Source organism: Halichoerus grypus, chromosome 2, assembly GCF_964656455.1.
Source record: "Halichoerus grypus chromosome 2, mHalGry1.hap1.1, whole genome shotgun sequence".
NCBI classification, from domain to species: Eukaryota; Metazoa; Chordata; class Mammalia; order Carnivora; family Phocidae; genus Halichoerus; species Halichoerus grypus.
The window spans coordinates 137,275,070-137,302,440 of NC_135713.1; the positions used below are offsets into that span (position 1 = coordinate 137,275,070).

At 40.0% G+C, this 27,371-nt stretch overlaps 1 protein-coding gene across 1 annotated transcript in view; it reads right to left on the reverse strand.

Annotated features, from left to right (window-relative positions):
• The window catches only part of HSD17B4 (hydroxysteroid 17-beta dehydrogenase 4), an 89,208-nt gene that overhangs the window by 27,587 nt on the left and 34,250 nt on the right, over positions 1–27,371 (reverse strand). The window contains exons 9-17 of the mRNA XM_078067593.1: positions 25,745–25,836; positions 22,489–22,513; positions 20,767–20,895; positions 18,422–18,525; positions 16,659–16,895; positions 13,997–14,048; positions 11,173–11,244; positions 9,139–9,242; positions 6,154–6,219 (exon numbers count right to left, since the gene is read on the reverse strand). Coding sequence (XP_077923719.1) covers positions 6,154–6,219; positions 9,139–9,242; positions 11,173–11,244; positions 13,997–14,048; positions 16,659–16,895; positions 18,422–18,525; positions 20,767–20,895; positions 22,489–22,513; positions 25,745–25,836 — 881 coding nt within the window. The remainder of the gene's footprint in view (positions 1–6,153; positions 6,220–9,138; positions 9,243–11,172; positions 11,245–13,996; positions 14,049–16,658; positions 16,896–18,421; positions 18,526–20,766; positions 20,896–22,488; positions 22,514–25,744; positions 25,837–27,371) is intronic.

Consider the following 27,371-nt stretch of genomic DNA (forward strand, 5'->3'; position numbering starts at 1 on the left):
CACAGATCTGTACCTCTGAAACAAATAATGCAGTATATGTTAAGAAAAAAAAAAGAAGAAGATAGGAAGGGAAGAATCAAGGCGGGGAAATCGGAGGGGGAGACGAACCATGAGAGACGATGGACTCTGAAAAACAAACTGAGGGTTCTAGAGGGGAGGGAGGTGGGAGGATGGGTTAGCCTGGTGATGGGTATTGAGGAGGGCACGTTCTGCATGGAGCACTGGGTGTTATACACAAACAATGAATCATGGAACACTACATCAAAAACTGATGATGTAATGTATGGTGATTAACATAACAATAAAAAGTCAATTAAAAAAAAAAAAGAACTGTCCTGAAGCTTGTCAGCTACAGGAGATTATATATACAAAAGGGAAAAGGGGAACAGGTGCTTGCAAGCATTTCTCCAAATACTTGCATGTCATAAGGTATAATTTGTTAAGAATGTAAAAATTAAGGTTTTCTGATTTCCACACAGACATGAGAAAGACCCTGGGGTCATCTTAATACATGATGTTTCTATATATCTGATTGTTTAAAAATACTGCTTGCATGACTCAGTTGAACTGGTTTTCTGGTTCCTCCTTTTTATTCCTCCTTGAGGTCACTTGAGGTCACATCCGTAACCTACGGCAGTGTTCGTGCACAAGGATACAACAACCAAGTTTTAAGATTAGTACCAGTTCTTCTTACCCCACAGATATCATTCCTATAAATGAAGAACAACTAATTCTCCTAAAGAAATCCTATTAAAGGAATATGAAAATTTTCATATTATTTCAATGACAGTATTGCTTCCTATAGATGGCAGAGAAAGCAAAGACAGAACAGAGCCAGCATGAGACACGACTAAAGTCAAGGGACTGGATGTTTTATTAAATTCAATCATAAATGCAAAATAACCGTTTTCCAAATAATAAGGAACACCGTCAAGGCTTACTTTCTGAATATTTTGACAGACATTCATATTTCAACTTCCAGAAGGAAAGCTAAAATCTTGTTTTTTGTTTCATCTCTGTCTAGATACAAAAATCACTAAAACTCACAAACACACGTACACACACAACTAAGAAAAACAGCTCTAAATTGCCTTACTTGTGTATTATATGTGAGTGGGAGGCTCTTCGACATATCAGGAAATTAGTTCTTAATTTTATTTTTAAAAAATTGTTTCATTAAGTTAAACTAAATGCTAAATCAAAAGGCTCAGATATGTGTACTTGCCAAATCCTCACATGCTCCAAAAAAGCATACAGATCAACACGAAGAACAAATAAAACAGATCCCAAGCCTACAGACAGTAACCGAAGATGGAGAACACTGCCAACTTCAAATTGCTATCAGCAGAAAAATAAGCACCAATTTCCAGCAGAGCTACCTTCTGAGCACCCTCTCAAAGCTACTGGAGAGAGCGGAGGGGGTAAGAAGGGGAGCGCAGAAGCAGTGTGGAAGAGAGGAGAGGAAAAGAAAGAAAAATCACTTCCAGAAAGCCCCCCTTAAGGAAAAAGAAAAGTCCTGAGGAGAATCCTGAAAGATGAGAACAGGGACTACAAAGAAAAGAATTAGAAGTGTATAGGCCTCCAAGTGGCAGTCCAGAAAGGCAACATTTCTGGGGGAGAAGAGGATAAAACAAAGAAGTCCGCTTTCAAGACTGGATAATGTAGGAAAAAATAAGCAAGACAGGAAATTTAAGATAAAGAGAACCAAAAAAAAATGATTTTAATAAAACAGCTCCTGACAATGTCCCACTCCAAAAAGCCATCTCTCAAAGAAAACCACACTTTGCTGCATTGACGAAGTGGGCAGTCCTGAATTCCTTAACGAGATAATCTTGTAAACCACCACAAACTACCAATCTTACCCACAAACTGCAAACAGGTAAGCAGCCTCCATCTTTAGAAAGCTACTGTAAGACTAACAGAGGAAATAAGAACCAAAGCATTACAATAAATGAAATTTCCCCAAACAAAACAACTACCAAACAGAAGAAAACTATAACACAACACTCAAGCATTTGGGGATATGAAACAAACACCATGAATCTAAAACTCAAAAACTAAGAACATCAAATGGACAACAAACATGAAGGAATGAAATAAGATAGGATTAAACTCAGGAAAGGAAGGGAAGGGGGAAATTCTATCAGGAATGAAGACTAAATTATAAGATGCCTATGGGTTCCTGGGTGGCTCAGTCAGTTAAGCATCTGACTCTTGGTTTTGGCTCAGGTCATGATTTCAGGGTCGTGAGATTGAGCCCCGCATGGGGCTCCGTGCTCAGTGGGGAGTCTGCTTGAGATTCTCTCTCTCCCTCTGCCTGCCACTCCCCCCTCAAATAAATAAAATCTTTAAAAAAAATTATAAGATGCCTAGAGGGAAACATATGCAAATCAAAATTTATATGGGACATAAAAGAAAGGGAGGGAAAGAACCAAGAGAACAGAAATGAGACCAAGAAGGAAGTAAAAAAGGCAGAGACAAAGTGGCTAAAAGAAGACAGAAAAAGATCCAACACACATAAAATTGAAGTACTTAAGAAAAACAAAAGAATGAATGAGAACTACTATTTAAAATTATAGAAAACTTGCTGAAAAGAAAAGAAGATGTAAATATACCTATTAAAAAGGCCTACCAGCGGCATGGGGAAATTGACCAGGAACAGGCAACACTTGAGACACAGCCTAATAAAACTATTAGCCTTTAAAGATAAAGAAAAGTAGGGGCACCTGGGAGGCTCCCTCAGTTGAGCGTCCAACTCTTGATTTCAGGTCATGATCTCGGGGTCATGAGATAGAACCCTATCAGGCTCTGTGCTGAGCATGGAGCCTGCTTGGGATTCTCTCTCCCTCTCCCCCCACCCTCCCCACTGCCCAAGCACTCACTCACTCTCTCTCTCTCTCTCTCAAAAAAAATTTAAAAATTAAAAAATTAAAAAATAAAATATATATATATATATAAAGAAACATATCCTAAGGGCTTCAAGGATAAAGACCAAGTAACTCAGAGAAAGATAATTAGGCTGGCATCAAAATTCTCAAAAGCCACATATAAAAGCAAGGTAATGACAGAACACCATTTTTGAGAAACTCAAGACTTCATATCCAACCAAGTTGTTCTTTAAGGATCTAGGGTATGGACAAACGGTTTTAAATACACAGGAACCAAAGGAATACTATACACATGAGCACTTCTTGGGGAATCTACCATAGGAGGAGCTTTATCCAACACAGAGGTGACAGGGCAACACTGAGCAAAAGGACTGATATAATCATTTGCAAATCTAAGGGGGGCATTGTTCTTCGACATTGCAGAGCGAGCAGTTTTGTGTCTCTTGATAGAAGAGACACAAACAAGAGAGCACAGCTCTTTGCAGGACAACACTTTCAGACTGCAGGGCAAAAAGGGAGAGCCAAACAGAGCAAAACAATCTCAATGAGCTAAAGCGATAAAGATCAGAGCTCTGGGAGACTGTGCCCCTGGAATGTGTCTGCACTGGACAGGGGGAAGCTACAGAAGAGAGCTCTAGAAATCCAAACAGAGGTTGGTCCCCTTGAGGGCCATAGCAGAGAAAGGCCCTGGGAGATGAGCCAACACATGAAGAAAGAGGCCTTGCAGAGTTTAGAGGCATTCTGGGCAGAAGTCAGCACAAAGACCCTACACTTATCAAAGATGTCACTTTGGATCTCCTGGCCCGGCCCAGCCACCATCGGAGAACAGCTATGTGAGTGAAGGCAGAAGGAACATCCAGGCAACACACAGAATCATAAAAAACAAACAAAAAAGGTACTACTTATCATACACCTGGTAACTCAATAAAAAATATTTTAATGGACGGTATAACCAACATACCCAAGACTAACTCTATTTAATAATGATAGTAGCTAATGTTAGAATAAGTGGTATAAAATATGTATCTGGGGCAACTAGATGTTTGTCTTCATTCTCCCCAACTGTAAAGCCTGACATCTAACATCTATTTCTTCTTGTCTTTCTAGATTACTAAGGATGCATTTTCTACTTATTAATTATGAAAAACGACAGAGGACACCTGTAAAGTCATACCAGTTTGAAGATGAAGAAATGCTCCTAAAGACATGATAAACAGGGGCACCTGGGTGGCTCAGATGGTTAAGCGTCTGCCTTCAGCTCAGGTCATGATCCCAGTGTCCTGGGATCGAGCCCCACATCGGGCTCCTGGCTCAGCAGGGAGCCTGCTTCTCCCTCTCCCTCTGCCTCTCTCCCTGCTCATGCTTTCTCTCTCTCTCTCTGTATCTCTGTGTCTCAAATGAATAAATAAAAAATCTTTAAAAAAAAAAAAAAAAGACATGATAAACAGACTGTCCCAGAAGTGATATGGGGTAGAGCTAAAAATATGATTGCCAGTTTCCTTAGTGACCAAAAAGTTACTGATTTAACGTAAACACCTAGCACAGAGTTGATGCTATAATTGCATCATCTTTTCCTTCCTTCCACTTCTCCTTCTGGATCTGCCCGTCCACAACCAGCTCCCACTACTGTCTCATGTGGTCACTCCCATTCTCACCCCTTGTACAGCATCATGCTCTCCTCCTCTCTTACAATGAGCTCTCCTTACTTCTTATCCCCGGCCCGGCCAAACTGCAAGCCCTACATCTCTGGCTACACCCCACGTTAGCCCAGCTAAGTGCCAGCTCTCCTACCAGAACCTTCCGAACACCATTCCCTAATGAGTGTCCCTTCTCAGAATGTCTACAGCACTTACGCACCGATTCAAAGCCCGCGTTTAATCGTTCACTGCTCGGAACAGGTGCCCTAGTTATTCCGACATTTACATCCTGAGTATCCAAGTGTCCTTTCATCTCCTTGACCATAGATCACATTTCTTCCACTTGATCTGGAGCTCCTATGGCACCGATTCAGTTTAAAACAGCCCTAAATCCCTTGAAGTGTATGCAAAGTTTTATGAAAAATGGCTTTTGAAGAAATAGAATGTGGCTTTCATCGTACTCTCAAATGACCATAAGAGACAAAACGCTCTGTCAAGTGATGGGTGCCCGTTATTTATACCAAAAATATTTGTTAACTTAAAAACTGCCCTTCATCACACAGCAAAAGAGTCAACTCTGCTGAACACTAACGAAAAGTTCTACTCCTCTGAAAAAGAGTAAAAGAACAAAAAAAAAATCTCTCGATTTACTGTGTGTAGAAATTCAAGCCCTGGAAACTATTCAGCTTTTCTTATCTCCAGCAGATACCTTTTGTTATTTCAGTAACCCAAGAATAATAAAGGAGCACTGCTGGGTTTTCTGAACCATGAAATCACCAAGCCTTTTCTGTCCTTTTAGTGCCTTAATAAAATTAATTTCACTATGACGCTTTAATTAAACATAAATATGGGTGCATTCTTAAGAAATGGGTAAGAAATGGGGATGGGAAAAACACTGAAAGGCAAAAACGAATCTCAGGAAAAAAAAAAAGTGTTCTTCTTTCCATCACCTGATTCCATACTGCAGAAAAAAAAAATACAATTACATATTTACTGAGCTTAATTCTTTCTGGCTCATGAAATTGTATTTCTATTTGCCTGCAAACATAAATCCTGCAGAAGTTCTCATATCAAGCATATCAAAATTAGCATCAAAAACCACATAAACTTATAAATAATTTGCTGTCCTTACAGCTGCTCCCTCACAGAGGACCATCAGAGATTTATGTATTCTGTTCTGTATCTGCATGCTTTGTCCTCTGGCCACTGCAGGGAAGATTCTTCCGGGACTCACACAAACAAAGTGGCCTTTCGCATCTTCATGGTTACCTTTTGTTTCTTAAATCAATCTTCGCATGCTCACAGAATCTGTCAACTGATTTTATCTCCTCCATCAGAAAACAAATTATTTATGCCAAACAAAAGAGATTAAACCACCTACCCTTCCTAAGACGCTTTATTTTTGCCTGTCCACTAAAACTGGCCTAAAAATAATCTGTTTTCAAGCAATGTAGCTCAACTTTCTTTCCGGAAAGAGAAAAAGGTGACTAAAATTTGCCTTTTAGTCCTTTTTATCCTGCTCGCCAAGGTCTTAATGCAATTCTTCACTACTAAGCGAGGCAGTCTCTTTAAGCCCTTGCCAACAAAGCAAACAGGAGCTTTATCACTTTTGGAAACTACAATCTTACCTGATTAAGTGAGGTGGTATCTCTAAGTACAGCATCGGGAGGTCTATTAGGCACGGCTAAAGCTACCTGAAATCAAAAACATCACACGTTAAATACTAACAGAGTAACAGTTAACTCTCTTTACTCAAACTGGTATTTGATGAACAGCCATGTTTCAATGTAATAAAAACAGCAAGTTAGATAAAAAGCTTTTAAAAATATTTCCTGCTCAGGAGATAACATTTAAAATTTCCTAACTGCTGGCCTCATCTGTGTGATTTCCCTGAAATGACCCATTTAATGAAAGGAATTACACAACTGGATCCGTTCTCTGGGCCACAAAGGAGAAAGAGGTGAAGACTCTTCTCCCAGGGCAAAAGGTGATAATAACTGTAAGAATTAGACGAACAACTCAAGCCTGAATTGATTTCATCTTTAAATGGACTTTACTAAGGGTGTGGGTCTCTCAGTTGGCTGAGATTCTTGGATGTGTGGATTAAAGTTCTTCATCAAAACCAGTATTCCTTCCAACATTTTGCCGGTTTCTTTCTCTCTCTGCTCTCTCGCTCATTCTCCCACTACACGCAGCTGCTCTACTTGAGGTATCCCACATTTCCCTGAGGCTCTGCATTCTTTTTCTTTTCTCCATCTTTTTTCTCTGTTCTTGAGACTGATGTAGGTAGGTAGGTAGGTAGGTAGGTAGACAAATGGACAGAGAGACAGATCTTCAAGCTTTCGGACTCCTTCTTCTGACAGTTCAAATCTTCTGCTGAGCACTCTAGAAAATTCTTCCTTTCCCTCATTGTACTTTCAGCTCCAGGACTTCTGTTTGGTGCTGCTACATAACTTCTCTTTATTGATTTTCTCTGAGAGTCAGTGCCATCACATGTGACTTCCTTCAGCATGCTCTCCTTTATCTCTGAACGCATTTAGAACAGCTGCTTGGAAGTCTTCGTCTATGAAGACCACCTCTCAAAGGCAGTTTCTATTGCCCGTTTTGTTCTGATTTTCTTTTCCTGTCTCTGAATCATGTGCTCCTGTTTCTTGTGTGTCTTGTAATTTTTTGTTGATGACTGGACATTTTAGATAACCTGTTACAGCAACTCCGGACACTGACCTCCTTTCCCCTCGGCAGGCTTGTGGTGACCGGACCCTAGTGTATTTGTGTAGTGCCTTGGCTAGCCTGTTTTAGCTAAGTCTACGTCCCCCACCGTGAGCAGCCCCTGGTGGTGCTCCTCAGAGGTGCAGCCTCGGGCAAGAACGCAGTCACCCCGGGAGCTCCACGGTATTAGCAGGGGTCTCTGCGACTGTCTCTCCTAGATCTCTCTGTTCAATTGTCTGCCTCGTTTGGTATCCTAATACCCAACTGCTAGGCTCCACATGCCGGATGACTGCTCTATTATTTTCAACAGTGCCGTGGGACATAAACTGCTCTGAAGTCAGGCCTCTTCACAGAGCTAGTCTTTGAAGCCAGGCTTTGAGGTTTAATGATCCCATGAGGGCTCTCCTTAGTTCCCTCTCCATGGTTCTCTCTAGTAAACTTCTAACTGGGCCAGTTGTTAGCTTCCTGCTCTCATGGAGCTTACCAGCCTCCTCTTGATTGTTTATCACTAACATAATCTAGTTTCTGTGGGCACCCTTACTTTTGAATTTCCAAATACTCTATTCCATGAGGAGAGTTTCCTCAGAAGAACCTCAGCCATCTTATCATGACAGCCTGCCTTACCCCCTGGGCAAAACCCCTCCTCAACTGCGATAGGGGGAGGGGCAAAGAGAGTGGCCCGCTTATCTCCAAGTGACAGCCTCACTTTACGAGAAGTGGTGTTGGGCAGGGCAAGTAGCTACTGGTCTCCTCAGCTTTCCTCTTCCAGAATCTTGCAAGCTGGGGCAAGAGGGAGTGGGGCCTGAGCCCACCCTCTACGTGGGAGCTGGAGAGAGGACAAGAATCCCCTGACCCTGAGCTATTCCTACCTCAAAGAGCTTTAGCAACACAAGCCGGGCGTGGCGGCGGGGTAAGAAAAACTAGTGACCTCCTCCTCCTGGGAAGACAGCATGGCCCTATTCTGGAAGCCGGGGCAGACGGATCATGTGTTTTGGCTGCACATGCCTGGAGTGGAGATTCCACCAGGCTGAACCAGGGGACAAGGGAGAAAGGGGAGGTCTGTGGCTCAAATACCACAGAGTCTCACTGTCTTATCAGGATAAACATTTCCTCATTTGCTCTATGCCCTGAGGACAATTCCCAGACACTTCAAATGTTTGTTTGTTTTAATTTTTACCACTTACGATGCCATGACCGTTTCACTGGGGAGAGGGTCCAGGGAACTCCTCACACCGTCGTTCCAGAAGCAGTTTCTTCATACTGCTTTAAGTATACTTCATTTACTCCGGATATTTACTATAGTAGAATCTTATTACCTCAAACCTTATTTCTTCTTTTACACTCCAGGCTCTTTTTGAGTCCTTTGGCAGAATGTGTGAATGTTTGAGAGTGTGGGATTTTTGGAAATGTTTGAGGTAAAGCCCAGGTTGAATTAGTGTCAAATCCAAGTTATAAAGTATTTTTAGAAAAAAATGTTTTTAGATAGAATTTGAGAACTAAAGAATAACTAGCATTGTCTTACATAAAAGAAGTGCTTAAGTCATTTAATAAAGATTTTATTTTATACAAGGATCACTTGCATGCATTGGGTTTTTCTAAAGACTTCTGGGTGCTACAAAATTTGTATAAGAAAGTAAAAATATTCCCATAATTATCTCAGGTACATTATATTTTTATCAGCCAGACTTTTCTATATATAACATGTGTTACCGATCAAAATATCCACACATAAACAACACTTCCGATCCAAGAAGCGTACTCTGATTCAAAGAAGCGTGGATTACTGAGGATCTATGCTACATATGATAATATGTGTAGTTTGCACATATAGTAATATGTGCATTCAAAATATAGATAAGGACACTTAAATACCCATATATTTTGCTTATAAGGCCAGAGCCTACCTTGACTTTGTCTGACGTCCGTTTTCCACCAATGCCTCCAGAGCCAACAACGAAAATAGAGAACTGATTATAACATACAAGTTCCTCCTCAAAGTAAGAATAGACTGAAAAGCAAATGAAAGAAAAAATAAAGTTATTCTCAAAAGCCATGACTAGTTACCAATATATGATCAGCGATTCCTTTCAAAGTTTCGAAAACAAAATCCAGTTACTGAAAGGTATGGTAATTTAAAGATGCCCAAGTTTGGTTTACAAAGCATGATTTTAATTCATTCACTACCAGTCTCTAGAAGGCAGCGTGAAGAGCATCTTCACAAATCCTCTCTTCATTATGAAACAGCAGTTTCTCTCACCTCTTCTTAAAACTCCTCAACTGCCTATCGTATCTCAACTCTCTCCATCTCAAACATTTCCAAAAATCCCACACTCTCAAACATTCACACATTCTGCCAAAGGACTCAAAAAGAGCCTGGAGTGTAAAAGAAGAAATAGTGAGAATGAAGGTATAAGATTCAGGAGGGCAGAATCATGGGCATTTTCCTCACCATCCTATTCCCAGCAATCAGAATAGTACCTGGGACTGAAAAGGCACCTAATAAATATTTATTAAATTAACGAGTAAATTAACAAATATATGACATGAGTGAGCAAGTCAGTGAATAAGTAATGAATGAATGTAGGACAACTGTCCCTCTTTCCACTAACTAATTTCCCAGTGAGAGTTTGAGTACTATCTTGTATCTCCAGCTCTAGAAAACTAGAAATATGACTTTGAATGACAGACTAAGCAAAAATCTAATTACAATAAAAAATAAGGAAGGTCATGGCAATTTGTATTTAAAATAAGATTTTTCTCTTCATTACACAGGAAGTTGGATATCTCATTTCATATACACTTTGTCTACAAATTCTAATACATTATTACCCATTACCAAGCTGGAGTTAGATCAATGGTGTAGGTCAAAAGAAAAGAGTAAACAGGGTAGCTAAGGTCACGGAAGAACCTCTGTTTTGTGGTATGTTACGTATTTGGTAGCACGGGGAGAAGAGTAAAAGAAAACTAGGAGAGTTGAAGCCAAATGTTGGCCAACTTCAGGAATGACAAGAAAACACAAAAATCTACAACAGAAAAGGGAGGATGAAGAGGAAGACGAAAAAGAGAAAAAGAGAGAGAAAAGACACACGATGAAATTCTATGAGCTAACACAAACAATTTAGTAGAACACTTAAGAGCATCAAAATTGTTCTCAGCATATTATTTAGTAAAAACAAGACAAGCTCCTCAACAGCATATAGAGTAAAACTTTCTATTTATCTAGTTAGAACAAAAATGATGAAGCCTATATTCCAACTATCAGACAATATTAAACTTTGCACTATAATTTATTTCCAAATTTTTTAACAATAAAGATCTATTTCTTATCTTCTTAAACTTCAGAATAAATGAATTTTAAGCGATGGATCTTTAGCTGATGTTTAATTACTAGCATTTCAACATTTATTAAACTACTGTAACTTTTTTTTTCCCCACTGCAAATAAAATGTGGCTCCGGTGCTGAAGCCACATTTGAGTTCAACAGGCCTGAATGCGCAACATTAGGAACCTAACTACCGTTTATGAAAATGACTCAGGGGTCAAATACGTTCCAAGCTCCAAAGAGCTAACAAAGACAAGAGTATCTACAACACAGGCTCGCTATCAACCGGCGGCTGTCGATGTGTGCCTTCCCACCAAGCCCGTGCTCCAGCGAGCTGAGCTCATCGCCATGCTCTGTACACCAGCCACACCTCACCCCTGTGCGTTGGTCCTGTGTCGGAAACGCCCCAGTCTTCCCACCCCTACCCCAACCCACTCTTTCTCCCCATCTTTGCTTCTTCTCTAAGAACTTACAAATTTTTGGAACGCTTATCTTGTTTTCTCACAAACTAGAAGACGAACACAAACTCACTGATCAGATTCTAGGGTGAAGCATTAGGTTACATACAAGGCCTATTAATCTAACAGTATTATGAGAAGAACTGGAAGTGAGTTACCATCCACAAGAATTACTAGACCGGATCCTTTATCTAGGACATCAGCAATGACTGCTTCACATTTTAAGTTTCCTAAAATGAAAAGCAAAATAAATAAATAAACAGACACTTTTGAAGACCATCAAGTTATTGCATCCAGCTAGGAGAGAATGTAACATAATTTCCACTGTAAGTTCAGGAATAAAAAGTTATGCTTTGAAACCATTTTCAATATAATGCTGAATAATTCAACATTAAAAGGAAACAGAATACCTAAGTCACTACGTTTGAAACAACAAGTAGCAACATAAGATCAAACTTCTAATACCCAGAAAATCGAGGGACTAGCATATCCCGAACTAGATGGAAGATAAAGTGCTGCCGTTAGGTTTCTTTTACTCAATCTAATGCTTATTGTTTTTAGCCCAAGGAGGGGTCACTCAGCCTCTCACAGTGCCACCACAGCTAACAAGCGAGCCAACTGAGACACAGAGACGCCGACATCGGTGTCCCGATGCTTGTGGTCCTATGTCTCATCCCCTAAGTTTTAAGGGAAGATCATAAATAGCAGTCATACCTTGATTTTCTACAGTTTAAAGAGGTTCTAAAACTTAAGCATCTCAGATTTTGAATATTCATATTTACTAGACAGGAAACTTTAACACTACTTAAAGAAAATGTACAGAAGCTACTGAAGAAAAATAATTCATGAGAAACATCACTTGAGACTAGGAAGGTACAAGAAACTGACAGATATATTTTCCACACCTTCCTATTCATATGTCTTTTCAGTTGTAATCTTTTTTTTTTTAAAGATTTATTTATTTATTTTTGAGAGCGAGCACACGAATGTGAAAGCAGGGGAAGGGGCAGAGGGAGAGGGAAAGAGAATTTCAAGGAGACTCCTCACTGAGCATGGAGCCTGATGCGGGGCTCAATCCCAGGACCCTGAGATCACACCTGAGCCGAAATCAAGAGCTGGACGCTCACCCACCTGAGCCATCCGGGCACTGCTGTTGTAATCACTTTTGAGTATACGCCTCTAGCTCTCTCTTCAGATTTAAAATCCCTACTAAAGGCAGGAGTCTCAGACATTTCTGCTTTCCTCATAGCACTAGTTCCCAAGTGAACCCATGTTAGGCTGGTGGCACACGCAACAGAGAAGGACCGTCCTGGCCTCTGCCCCGGCCCCCAGCACCACCACCACACCGCACGCACACGACACACGCACGCACACAAAACCTTCATATTTTATTTAAAAAAACAGGTAGGGGCACCTGGGTGGCTCAGTCGGTTAAGTGTCCAACTTTTGATTTCAGCTCAGGTCGTGCTCTCAGGGCTGTGGGATCGAGTCCCACATAGGGCTCCATGCTGGCCATGAAACCTGCTTGGGATTCTCTCTCTCCCTCTGCCCTTCTCCCCACTCTAAAAAAATAAAATAAAATGAAATATGGGTGCTGGGGTGGCTCAGTCGTTAAGCGTCTGCCTTCGGCTCGGGTCATGATCCCAGAGTCCTGGGATCGAGTCCCACATCGGGCTCCCTGCTCAGCGGGGAGCCTGCTTCTCCCTGTCCACTCCCCCCACTGCTTGTGTTCCCTCTCTCGCTGTCTCTCTGTCAAATAAATAAATAAAATCTTTTAAAAATAAATAAATAAAATAAAATGAAATAACAGTTAATATAATATAATGTAGTAACAGGCTGTTGCAGTATGTAGCCAGGTTAGAGAATTCATCCAAGACTGAAAATTGTGCCTTGCCCGCGGCAGGTGACCAGCGGATACTTGACGGCAGGCGGCTACCACGTGCTGGGCACCGCCTCACAGAAAACGTAGGCCGTCACACCAAAATAAAGCTATTCGGCTTGGGGCGCCTGGGTGGCTCAGTCGTTAGGCGTCTACCTTCGGCTCAGGTCATGATCCCAGGGTCCTGGGATCGAGCCCCGCATCGGGCTCCCTGCTCAGCGGGAAGCCTGTTTCTCCCTCTCCCCCTCCCCCTGCTTGTGTTCCCTCTCTCGCTGTGTCTCTCTCTGTCAAATAAATAAATAAAATCTTTAAAAAAAAAAAAAAAAAGCTATTCGGCTTTATGCAATGAGAAGCTCATAAAATTTTTAGTAAAATAAAAAGAATTGGGGAAACATTAAAGGAGGAGCCCAGCTACTTGCTGACCTCTACGTTATATAATGTGAAATGATAAACACCTTTTTTGTATTTTCCATCTTACATGGTATTTAATTAGACAATATGCTGACATTAGAGCAGTGAAACAAAACAAACCTGTCAAATTACAGTGGAAAAATGAGAAAAGCAGTTTTACTGAGCAAACATATTACTGAGGAAAAGAAAATTCATTAAGGCAGACGTGAATTTTATTTACTTTTTTTTACTTTTAGAAAAGAAAGCAGGAAAAAGTTAATTACAAGAAATTCGGTCTGTATTTTAATGTGGTTTGCTTTATGAAAATCACTACCAACATAAATAGCCGAGAAAGGAATCAAAAACCATATTCATAGGAATCATAGCTGATTACACACAATTACTAAGTTCAGAACACACATACTTAGAAAAGACTCTTTTCACTTGTTAACAACACATACATCAATGGAGATAAACTGTCAGTATTCTGAAGTAATGTATTAAATTAGACTACTAAAGGACAAAGTCTAAGGTCACCAAAACAGCTACTCCTTAACATCAATTTACTCTAACGGCTGACAGGCCATTCAATACCTTGCCATATGATTTATTTAAGTCACTCTGCACCAACTTAACACAATGACACAGTATGGAAGGTTAGTCAGGAAATAAAATGAGGGTATGATTAAGAAATCAGTGCTTCACGCACTCACCTGCTCTGGGAAGTGGTTTATATAACTCCAAGTATTGCTCCCCGTGGAGAACCTATGTCAGAGGAAACAAAATTTTATTAGCAGACTTTCATGTCTCACAGGTTCTGCTGTGAATATTGCTAATCACAAGTGATATTTCACCGTCTACATGCTCACATCACTACTTCCGCCAAATTATCTGTCTCAGTTTAGCTTCTACTTGTGCTCGCTTCGGCAGCACATATACTAAAATCAGTTTAGCTTCTACTTCTTAACCATATGATTCAAAATTAATCAGTCCCCCAATCTAAAGACTGTCAGATCTTTTGGAGCAGAAAAGAGACCTCTGTGTTCTTTCATGACGTTCACAAATCTTTGTTGACTGCTAATTATGGATTGTTTGCCAATGCAAACACTAAACTAGGCTATATTTCCAGTGCTTATCACTGTGCCTGGAACATACTGGGTAATTAATAAATATCTGTTAAATAAAAATGAACAAACTGGCCAGTGCAAGTAAAGTAATTTCAAATCACACATACCACATACAAACAACTCAACTAAAACATGAAAGTAAACCCTACGACACATTCAAAGTAAAAAACTATCACGGTCAACATTTCCTTGGTCTAGTATCTTATAAATTATCTATATCTATAGATAGAGCCATAGATATATGTGCATCCATAAGATATATCTTATAAATTATCTATTAGTAGATCCCAAGGACACTGTGTAACTTGATAGCCCCTTAACCTCAATGGATGGAAACAAGAATACACCAATATATGTAGGAAAATAATAGGACAGGAAAAACAAAACCTGACCCACATATTCAAATGACCACACCCCACTGGCAGGGGACAGCTTTAATTCTGCGTCTTCCTCCAAAGCCAGAAGGGAACAAACGGGACAAATGCAGGACAGCCCACTGTATCACATGGCCTGGAAGCTTGAAGCTGGGAAGACGGGGGTTTCAATTCAAGATGGCTATTCTTCCCCGCCGAAGACTGTGAACACCATTTATGATTGTTCCAACTCCTTCCAACTCTGAAGGAGTATTTTGCAGAATTTTGAAACATTTGCTTTGTTTGTACTTGAATTATCCAAACAGAATACCATGGGACAGGGACTAAAACAACAAACCACCTGGTACATATCTCTTGTCTCCCTCCCAACTTCATCAGATGCTCAAATAAAATCATTTTTCACAGATTCAGAGCAGCAATGGGCTAACCGATCCTCTAGTAAATGGGTCCTCTAATTACCAAAGTCAGAGAAATTGGCTCACAGCTCTATGATTTAAGAGTTATCCCCGGGCTCAGTATCTGAACCTTACTCCAAAACAATGAAATCTACCCCACCTCAAAAGCTTTCTCACAGTTGTTCGACTCCTTCCTTCCTGAAACAATTTGTTCACTTTGCTTCTCAAACACCACATCCTCCTGATATTCGTCAGAGCTCATACCTCACCAGCCATTCCTTCTCAGTCTCTCTTGCTAATTCTTCCTCATGTCTTCACCTTCTCAACACTTGCAGGGTCCCTGAGCTCAGGCTCTTCTCTACTTACACTCATACATTACATGATTTCATCTAGTCTGGTGTCTTTACACATCACTGAAAGCCTAAGAACGCCAGTGAGACCCCTCCCCCAAACTCAAGACTCACATACTCAACTACCTATTTTATAATTTTATACCTCCACCTGAATAAGTAATAGAATCTCAAGTCTGTCCAAAACCAACTCCTGATCATGCCCACCTTAAAGTAATTGGATATATCTACCTTACCATACACAACGTTATACGTAACTACTATACATATTAAGTGTGTTATATGTAATTAATCATAAATAATGTATAGAGACATATATGCCCATACATCATCCCAGTTACAAAAACCTTCATCATTGACTCCTTTTTCCTTTCCTTCACATTTGGCCTTTTGCTTAAATTACAGAAGACTCCTAACAGGTTTCTCTGCTTCTGCTGGGCTCCCATATAATCTACACAGTAGCAGAAATGAGCCTGTGAGTGAACACAGGCAGATCCTATCACTCTCCCGTTCAAAGCACTACAAACTGCCCCCCGCCCCCGTGTTAATCAGAGGGTAAGCTGAAATCCCTCTAATGACCACAAGGCCCTCTTCTCCTACCACTGCCCTCCCGTTCCTCCGACAGCTATACTGGCCCCCTTGCTGTTCCCAAAACCAGCCAAGCATGCACCTGCCTCAGGGCCTTCCACACTTCTTCTCTGTGCCTCAGATACTCTTCCCAGATCACCACCTGGTTTACTCCTTCACCAGTAACATCAGGTAAAAATTATCACCCCCATTTTATAGACAAGGAAACTGAAGCTTAGTGAAGTTCTTTACCCTTGGTCGAACAGTAAGTAAATGGCAGAGAGAATTAAGAACATGATGCCACAGTTGGGGGACAGGACCTAATTGCTGTTTTCTTCTTTTTGCTTGCCCTTTCAACTAACTCTCTTCTCTTTTATGCTTCAAGAAAAATCAAAAGATATGCTAAGTCTTTATTCCTGAATCAAGTGCCACAATTTTATTAATACACATGTGCACGCATGCACACACACACATATGTGTGCACACACACATATGTGACAGAGATCAATCATATTTAAAGGAACCAAAAAAAAGCAAAATAAAGTTTTCTTATTACGCATACCTTTTCCAAGTTGACTGAAAACCCAGGAATCCCTGATAATTCTCCACCTACTATAGGTTTCTGAGCTATAATAACTCCAAAGGTAGGCAAACAGGAGAAATCGGTGCTTCCTTCATATATAAATTTCATATCTTTCGGTTCCTTGATTGATGCCCCCACGCCAAGGGCATACATAATAGCTTCCAGTTCCGTGTAAGCAGAAGAAAAGGGAGGAAGCTTATGGCCAATGGCTCCAGCCTATGAGAGAGGTGTAGAAAATTATTTTTTCACTGATATTTTTGTCCAATACTTAACATTTTAACTTCTTCAAAACTACCAACTGCTTGCATACCTATTTTGCTTTTGAACAGATGTGAATAGAATGCCATGTTGGTGAAATCCATGGGGTCTCTGAACTATTTCATTATATTTTAATAGCAAACAATCAGAAAATGTGTAGAAAAGGGCTTCATTTACAGATAAGTACTTTTTTATTGTTTGCTTCTTACCGACAGTTTGTCTCATTTTCAAATTTCCTATATCTGACGGTGAGAAGCCCTATTAATCCGGCAACTATTAGCAACTCAAAAATACAAAAAAAATAATCATTATTATGAATGTGTCATAAATAGGGATAGTGAATTGCCCTATAAGAGCTACTGTATAAAATTCACTGTAAAGAGATGAGGAAAACACTGCATAATGCTTGTAAATGAGACTGCCTCATAATGGTTTTAGTTAAATTGCGATTTTACCTTAAGTTCCTTGCTAGGAATGTCCCTTATCTCACTGATATTGTATTTTTCTACTTAGTTATGATATGTCTAGCTAACGTGTAAAGTACGTATTAGGTTAAAAAAAGAATGATGTCCAACTGTCGACCATGTTCATTCTGAAACAGGAGTCAGTAAACAAGGGTTGAGAGCTAAGAATGATTTTTACATTTTTAAGGAGTGGTTAAAAAAAGAAAAACAGGAAGAATATGTGACAGAAATAGTATGTGGTCTATAAAACATTTATCATCTGGCCCTTTCCTGAAAAAGTTTGCCAAATCCTATTCTAAAGTAAAATTGTATTTATAACCCGATCATATTCTTAGGGTTAAAATTAGATTGTTAACTTTATCACAATGTTTGCCCTGAGTCACAGAACTCCAAAATCAAATGCATCAAATGATTTATTTCTTACTATTTATGCACTATAATTTTTTGTTTAAAGGCTAAATACGGGAGACAGTAAATCAGCGAACTTCACGAGCTATAACCACAGTTCTATTAGAATTTCGGACACAATGGGAGGCTCTTTATTTGCAGCCATGTTGAAATAGTTCCAAAATACAATCTATTGATGCTTTCCCTGAGAAAAAAAAAAAAAAAGGCTCCAAAGAGGCACTTAAATAGATATCCTTTTCTAAAAAGTTAGAAAAATAGTAACTAAAGTAGGCTTATCCACAACAGTACTGAAAAGGGGGGGGGGGGGGTTGAGATACTTGTCTAATCATACTAAAGAAGCAAAAGTAAAAATAACTAACTAAATTAATTAATTAAAAATTAAAAAAAGAAGTAAAAGTTACACAAGGCTACATCTTAGCCTTATGTTCATTCAAATTCTATAACTATTAGTACATATTTTATAAAAAGTTTTGTCATCACTTATCTTTCCTATTTAACAATAAATTAGTAGCTTGGAAAATAATATTTTTTGTGTGAAAGAAGAGAAAAGAGAGAGAAGAAAAGAAAAGAGAGAATCTTCAGAAAAAACATAGGCTTCTCTCCCCCACTTACAAATTCTGATGTAGCTGTTGATGCCGCGAGACTTGTAGGATTTGTCGAAACTCCTCTCTCTGAATCTATTTTACTTAGAACTTCAATTATACTGCCAATTGATTCTAAAGAAATAATAACAACAACGATGCTTTTGTTAAAGATGCGACTCAGAAAAGCTGTCGACGTGCTCGCTGATCACTCCTGTGACATCGGGCAAGCCTGCCACAGTACTGCATGAGAGGTCGGGCTATTACCGGAAAACACCGTTGTAGACTTTGAAACAGACCAAGGGTAACTGGGGGTTTTCACTGGAGAACAAGGCACTGTCCAGCATACTCTTCCTGGATTATGAGTCTAAGGAGGTTCTGAGCTTTGCAACGTCTGACAGATTTTAGAACTCCGTAGACTGGGACCCTCGACCAGAGACATGCAATTTTTGGTAAAGGAAAAGCTAACTTCCCTTTTCTCCCCACCACCGCCCCCTCCTCCGGGATGGAACAATGCCAAGATTACCCCTGAGCCCCCCACGTCTCAAGTGATAGCTCTGAAGACAGTACTAAAAATTCTTCCAGGGAAAACCATCACTATGGCCAGAGATTCCAGACAGGGTTCAGAAGCTGCTGTTGTGGGGCCAAAAAGGTTAACGAAGGAGATTCACGGGGCATCCACATAGGCCATAAGATTCCAAAGACTCTGGGACTTTTCTAACAAACCCTGGCACTACGGACCTCCTTCCAAACTCGGACAAAACCTCTAAGCAAACCACAGAATGCGATGTGATCGGGGAAATCTCCCATTCCTGGTGACACTAGTGGAGAGGCTTGGGGCCACTGAATCGTCCCCTCACCCCCCCACTCAGACTGCTGCCAGAAGGAGGCTTGTAACTGAAAGTCACCGTGCTACAGGCTGAAAGCACGGCACCCAGACACGGGCAGCCTGAGTTAACTCGGCTCAGATGCTGAGCAAGCTTGGACCGATCACTGCATCTGTCGGGCGCTTAGTCGTGTCATCTGTAAGATGAGAACAGCTGTACAGAAAATGTGAGATTTTTCTTCTAACTGTACCTCAAATACTTAGAGGCATTTTTTTCATTTATAATTACATGATTCATTTAGGTAGTTTTTTCTTTATAATACTTCTAAGGCAATAAAGCGGAACTTGGACATCAGAGGAAAGTTTTTATATTTCTTCCTTTTTCCTTTCATTCCTTTTCATCAATGGGTGACTGTTATTCACAGGCTAAATTTATCTCCAACATCAAAATATGGAAAACAGCAAATGCTCCCATCAACGACATAACAATGATGTTATTATCATCTGATTGAGAAAGAGCACAATGAGAATTTCAGTGAGTGTACCAGCAGACAGGAAAGTGTCATTAAGGAGGGAAAAAAAGCCAGAATAATCAGTTTTTCAGATACACTCTCCTACCAAACACTGAATACAAAATTACTAAAAGAAAAAAGAAAAAGATTTGTCTGTAAAATAACTCTGAATCATTATCTTTCCCAGAAAAGTCCTTTAAACATCATATACTATATGCATATGTGAGTTATACTAGAAAAAATGTGACTTCTACTGCTTGCTATTCCTCTGACAGACCACAGACGACTCAATAATTCACGGTAACAAGCATTTATGAATCCTTCCTGAGTTCGGCACCGAATACAAGAGCAGTGCTTACAAGACACAGTCTCTGCCTCCAAAGGAACATACTGCACAGTTAAGAAACCACATACTTAGGACGCAAAAGCAGCTCTGATGAGATGCCAAGTGGTCAGGGTTGAGCCGAGAGAGATCAACGTAGCATGAAATATATGGGGGTGGTTTGGTGAACATCCCAGGCCTGAGCTTAGATTTCTAAAGAAGCACTAAAATTAACAGACGTGATAAAGGGAGGAAGGGGCGTTTGAGAAGGGGAGAGAAACAGCGGCAAAGACAAAGCGCTAAAACAAAGCAAAATCTACTCACCAGACAGAAAAGAGCTACGCCTAAACAAAATTGGCCTAAACGAACTTTTAGGGCAATAGAGAAAAATTCGGTGAGGTAAAGAGTATATGGTTAGGTAACAGAAGACTCTGAAACGAGCTGTCAGACAGGGAGTAGATGCGTGGAGCACGAAAGGGTGAACACTTCACACCATCCCCAACCTGGATGCCCACCAAAAAAAAAAAGGATTACAACAAGCCAGGAAAATGGACGGGGGGGCTGATATATATATATAATCTTAAATTTGAAGAGTTCTAATAGCTACCAGAGCAGAAAATGTGCCCTAGTTAAAACAGAAGACAATTCCAAAAGAGCAGAGAACGCTCTGTTGCCTCTGCTTTCCCAGCCGGGAGTGAACGGACTTGGGACTCTACCTTGAATTCTCTGAGGCTTGCTGGCATTATCAAAGTCACAGATCTTCTTCCAGTTGGCCTTCACGGCCTCAGGAGTCATTGGCTGATTCTTCTGCCTCACAATGGCTCCAAGGGCCCGCTCCCAGCGTACTGGTCACAGAAACAAAATGAAGACACTGAGCACAGAGTCTAAGAGGGACAAAGAAAGTAAAATTCATCTGAGCCCTTTGAATTTTTTTTTAACTTTAAGAGAAAGGGAATTCAGGGGGAAAAACAGATTCTAACATCCGAAGAGTTTTACTACAAGCCTTTAAATGTATTTTGCTTGAAATAACAAACCCATTAGGATAATGTGAATTAAAAAAAAAAAAAATTTAAAGCTGAAGGAAAAACCTCTCCTCTGACTGACTATGCCAGACACTCCTAAAGGTAGAATGTGAGGCTGAACCAGAAAAATTTTAATTATACATAATCACACCAAAGACTGACTTCATGACCACAGATCACTCAGGTGGTGATAACAGGTCAAAGACTCCAGATAACCAAATTAATACATCACACATCCCCAAATAATTCTCCCTCACCCCCCCCTTTGCTCTTGTTCCTTTTCCACAGGAAGTCAACTAGAATAGGGCAGATGCACAAAAATCATCATTGCTATAGAAGTTCTATGAGGAGAATTTTTAACACCATTTTCTTTTCAAAGAGCCCAAGGAATAAAATAGCCACTAATAACCTTATTTAAACACAATGGTCAGACTTCGACGATTATTAAACTAAAGATCTGTTTCAGGCAATGACAGAAAAGCCTGCTTCCAGAGCTTTCCTACTGATAAAGTCCCAGAAAAAGCTTTTATTTCAACAACTGATTTTCTTTCCAAATGGATATCCCGAGACACTTATACTGAGCAATGCTTAAATAGTATATGTTACTTTAATAACCGAAAAGAACGGTCATTAATGATGAAAATATTGATACTCTATGTTATAACGATACCCTCCAATAATGACCACCTTTTAAATAATTAACTTTGATACCAGCAGCCAACTGAAAACTTGATTTGGGATACTGGAATTTTCACAATATTTTTTTAAATGTCATGAAGCAATTATCCAATTTGCAGCACAAAAGATTTGAGAGCTGGAGAAAGAGAGGGTTGAAGAAAGGAAACGTGAGTTTCCTACTGGACTGAAGTGGAATAATTTCCAGACATCAACTGCAATTTCTGTCTCAGCAAGTTGTCCACTGTGATTCCTCACTGTCACCTCCTGGTGCCTCATGGCCCCCAGGAAGAAAAGAATCCAATAAGAGAACTGGAGAACCTTCCCGCTGTGCCATCTAGCACAGGGCTCTTCCCAGCTCTTCCAAACAGTGCTCTCTCCCACTCACTTCTCTGCAGAAATAGCGAGAACTATCATGTGGGACGCCAGAGATATGGGAGGACAAACACCAATATAAAAAGAGATCGTGCTGTCTGAAGGAACAGACAAGTCCTGAATAAGGGCTGCTGACAGGAAAAACAACCACAAAAACTCAAAAGTTTCTTGAAAATACCGAAGGCCTGCAGAACAGCTTCCACATTTTAGAATACCTTTTGGTAGAACCATGTTTGAGTGTGGATATGTATGCATGAGCTCCAAGAATGAGGCATTTGGCAAGATCTTTACGCAGCTCCAGTTGGATGTGCGGGGTTAAAAATACAGAAACAACGTACAGCAAACCAAACACTGAAGGAGACTTACGTTTTCCAATCCATCCTCCTCCAACCTACCAAAAAGAAGAAAAAACAGTTATACCATCGAGAGTGAATCACACAGAGATTTGTTAAATTAGAAAAACAGGCATCGGGGCGCCTGGGTGGCTCAGACGGTTAAGCGTCTGCCTTCGGCTCAGGTCATGATCCTGGGGTCCTGGGATCGAGCCCCGCATTTGGCTCCCTGCTCAGCAGGGAGTCTGCTTCTCCCTTTCCCTCTGCTGCTCCCCCTGCTTGTGCTCTCTCTCTCTCTCTCTGTCAAAAATAAATAAAATCTTTAAAAAAAAAAAAAAGAAAGAAAGAAAAACAGGCATCTACCTCTATAAGAGTATTAGAGGGCTAGATCACAGTGAATGAAAAGAAGACAGCTCTACAAAAGCCCACTGACCTCCAGGACTGAGTGACATTCATCTTATCAGAGTAGAAATAAGTGGCACAAGGTAGTAGAAATGCGAACGGATGGAAAAGCATGCCTGAGGTCAGAAAACAAGGCTTCGTACTAATTTCTTCTACTTACTAGTTGTGTGACCCTCATCAAATTATCTGAATTCCGTAAATCCAAATTTCCCCTTATGTAATATAATGAGACTACTCTTCATGAGATAACCATGAAGGTGAAACAAATAAAACATTAAAACTGCCCAGCACAACACAGGCGTGAAAGAACACGTCCCTCTAGAAGGTTCTAGTGAATAAAAAAATAAAAAGGAAAGAAAAATAAAAGTAGGACTTGACTTAATGAACTATGTATAGTCATTTTAATAAAGCATCTTTAGAGAGAGAAGGCAAATGACCAAATACATTAACTGCTACATGGAAAGATCAGTTTTTTTTCCAGAGGTCATGCAAGGGAAATCCCCAGAGGAGAGTGATAAAAAAAGAAAAAAATCTTGTTGTCAATCTTCAAGCACAACTACAGTGTGCTGGAATTTATCATGAGAATTCCACATGAACAGGACAACAGAAAATGTATCCGCAGACAGAACGCATCTTAGGGCTCTCGGTCAAGTATGGCTTTTTATCACCCTTTGCCTCTGTGTGAATATGCCCACAACTTTTACAATAGACCCATCAGTCCTGATGTTGGCAGAGTAGACACATCAACAGTGGTTTTATGTAACAGACAAGAGAGAGATCATATTTTACCATATTTGGGGAATGAAGCAACAAGCTGTAAGCTCCTCCCAGGCACTGAGCCCCAGGCACTGAGCCAAAGAATCTCTACCTTACACTCTAGATACCTCTCAGAACCTTGCAAACAAAGTAGCAAAATTTATTTTCAAGGTTTCAGTCAGAATATCACAGATGTTTCTTACTATAATTATCAATCATGCACACCCAATGTTCCTCACTAAAAATGTTCACAACATAGTAAAAGAGCAACCACATATTAAACTTCACCTACAAAATGACCTTGTTGTCTCCATAGGTTTGGCTGTGTATATAAAATGCAGATCTAAGAAAAGAGACTATTCATATAAGATGCACATCTAATAAAAGCCTGGAAGGATACAAAAAAATACTAATAGTAGTTATCTCTAGATGGGGTAATGCTGACAAATTTTATTTTCTTCTGTACACTTCCCAGGATATTTTAAGTTTTCTATAAAGGCATGTATGATTTTTGTCCATAGAATTAATAACAAATGTAAATATAAAACACAAAAAGTTTGAAAAATTCCTTAATGATATAAAAGACAAATAGACCAAATTCTGAGCCCCAGATGGCTTAATACTACTAAATTTGCAAAGGTCTTATAAAGTTCTTTCCACCTCTAATTTTCCACAATTCACACTCAATGGCTTGATTAGGAAGTGGGGGCACACATTTCTGCTTAGACATATGCAAACTCTTTTTAAACAGCTTTTTATTCAAATGCATCAGATTAATATAACGTTCACTTCAAACTAACCCAGCTTATTTTGCTACCAAGATATATTTTTGGATTTCCTAGTATTCTTCATAGAAGACGTCCATTATTACCACAGAGAATAAAATAGGGGTTGGGGGCAGCGATCTAAAATATAACAGTTCTAGGAAAAAAGAGATCATACCCAAATGAGGAATAAAAGATGTATAAATTGGCATAAAGAAATCTAAAAGGACTTTGTGGAGTGAAAACTGGATCTCACTGGATGTGTGCTTTTTATTTTTACAATAAACATTTAAAGCTCTGCAACAAGGAAAAATGGAAATGTTTATTTTTAAAGTTAAAATAACAAGTTATGTTTACTGATATATGATACCCAGACTAAACTTCTACTATAGTGATATAATAGTTACAACTGAAGTGTGACTGATTTTTCTGTTTTGTTTTCAAGATTTTATTTATTTATTTGACAGAGAGAGCGAGAGAGCACAAGCAGGGGGAGCAGCAGAGGCAGAGGGAAAAGCAGGCTCCCCGCTGAGCAGGGAGCCCGAGGCGGGACTCGATCCCAGGACCCTGAGATCATGATCTGAGCCAAAGGCAGACGCTTAACAACTGAGCCACCCAGGCGCCCCTGAAGTGTGACTGTTACGTACTAGATCCAATGCCAAAATTTTAAAAATATGATTTCGGGGCACCTGGTGCCTCAGCTGGCTAAGTGTCCGACTCTCAGTTTCAGCTCAGGTCATGATCTCTGGGTCGTGGAATCAAACCCTGTGCCAGGCTCCATGCTCAGTGTGGAGTCTGCTTTAGTTTCTCTCTCCCTCTCCCTCTGCCCCCCTCCCGCTTGCACTTTCTATGCCTCTCTCTCTCAAATAAATAAATCTTTTTAAAAAATAAAAATATGATTTCTAGTTGTCACCACAAGAACCCAAGAAAACTGACACTCAGGGACGTTAATTTGTATGATATTCCAGTGAGCCAGCAATTATCAAAACAAAGAATTCAAAACCCGGCCTCACTGACTCTAAACCCTACTCTTTATCCTTCTACTTCCACATCCAAGTTCCCAAACCAAATAAAACTTTCTCTATTTGAGTAAACACATCAAACCAGCCACGTTTTCATTTGGTAAGAACACTAGAAATGAAGAAATAAGGAAAAAGAGAAGGTATGAAGGTGCTTTTACTTCTTCTAAGAAAGACATTCATCAACATTTGTTCCTTAGTTAACCATGATAATAAAAAATACACAAGTGATATCAACTCTTACAGATGTTTACAAATGTGAGCAACTGGAAAATACTAATGTTTTGATCATTTTGTACATATAACACACAAGTACTGCTTTGAGAGAAAGCAGGAAGCTGTGGAATACCTCAAACAAGCTACCATTTTCCTCACAGCTCTCATGGCAAAGCCAAAGGACCAGGGGGGCCACGTAATCCGGCTTCAGAGCTTCCACGAGATCTGAAAGAAAGACCAAAAAAAGGTTATAAACAAGAATGTCTACATACTTAATCAATGATTGTGCTTTCTGAAAATTCCTTCCTTATAAATTATAGGTAACTCAGAGAATTGTTAAATAAGTAAGAACAAAATTAGATCTCTATAATCAATCAGCCTAACATTCAGAGCTTCTGGAAGAACTGTTGCATCCCAATGGAGAAATTCCAGAAGCTCCCTCAAGCTTCTTAGAAAGTAACAGACACACCTTTCCAAGAATGGTAACATACTATTCAGGTGAAGACAAGTTAGAGCCGCCTAGGGAGTAACTAATGGGCAAAACTCTATTTAACATGAGGAACTGAAGTACCATTCATTCCTAAAACTATTTCATTCTCCCAGCAATTTCACCAGACGCCAGGAAACTACACAACAGCACTGACAATTGTAATGGCAGTAAGACAAAGACATGAAATGCAACCATTCTGATGAGTAACAAAGTGTAAGAAGTATTTTCCCACTGCACGCTTTTCTGTGAGCAACTTAACAGAGTAGAAAGGAACCGGCATATCTTGGAGATATTGTGGGTTTGGTTCCAGACCACCACAATAAAGCAAATATCCCAACAAAGCTAGGCAGGTGAATTTTTTGGTTTCCCATTGCATATAAAAGTTATGTTTATGCTATCCTATAATCAGTTAACGTGTGCAGTAGCCTTATGACTAAAATAAAATTGTACACATCTCAATTTTAAAATACTTTATTGCTTAAAAATGCCAACCATCACCCGAGCTTTCAGTAAGTTGCAGTGTTTTAGCTAGAGGATGGTCCTGCCTCCATGTAGATGGCGGCAGACCCATCAGGGTGGTGGCTGCTGAAGGCTGTGGCAATTTCTTAAAATAAGACAATGCAGTCTGCCTCATCGATTAACTCGGCCTTTTACAAACAATTTCTCTGTCGCATGCGATGCTGTTTGATAGCATTTTACCCACACGAGGACTTCTTTCAAAATTGGACTCAATCTCTCAGGCCCTGCCGCTGCTCTATCAACTAAGGGTATGTCATGTTCTAAATCCTGTGTTGTCATTCAACGGTCTTCACGCCATCTCCACCAGGAGTAGAGTCCATCTCAAGAAGCCACTTTCTCTGCTCATCCATAAGAAGCAACGCCTCATCCATTCCAGTCTTATCACGCGATGGCAGCAATTCAGTCCCATCTTCAGGCTCCACTTCCAATTCTAGTTCTCTTGCTGTTTCCACCACATCTGCAATGACTTCCTCCACAGAGGTCTAGAACCCCTCAAAGTCATCCATGATAGCTGGCACCAACTTCCTCCAAACTCCTGTGAATGTTGATATTTTAACTTCCTCCCACAAATCACAAATGTTCTTAATGGCATCTAGATGATGAATCCTTTCCAGAAGGTTCTGAATTTATTTTTCCCAGGTCCAAATCACCATCTATGGCAGCTAGAGCTTATGAAATGTATTTCTTAAATAATAAGACTTAAAAGCTGAAATGACTCCTTGATCCACGGGCTGCAGAATGGATGATGTTA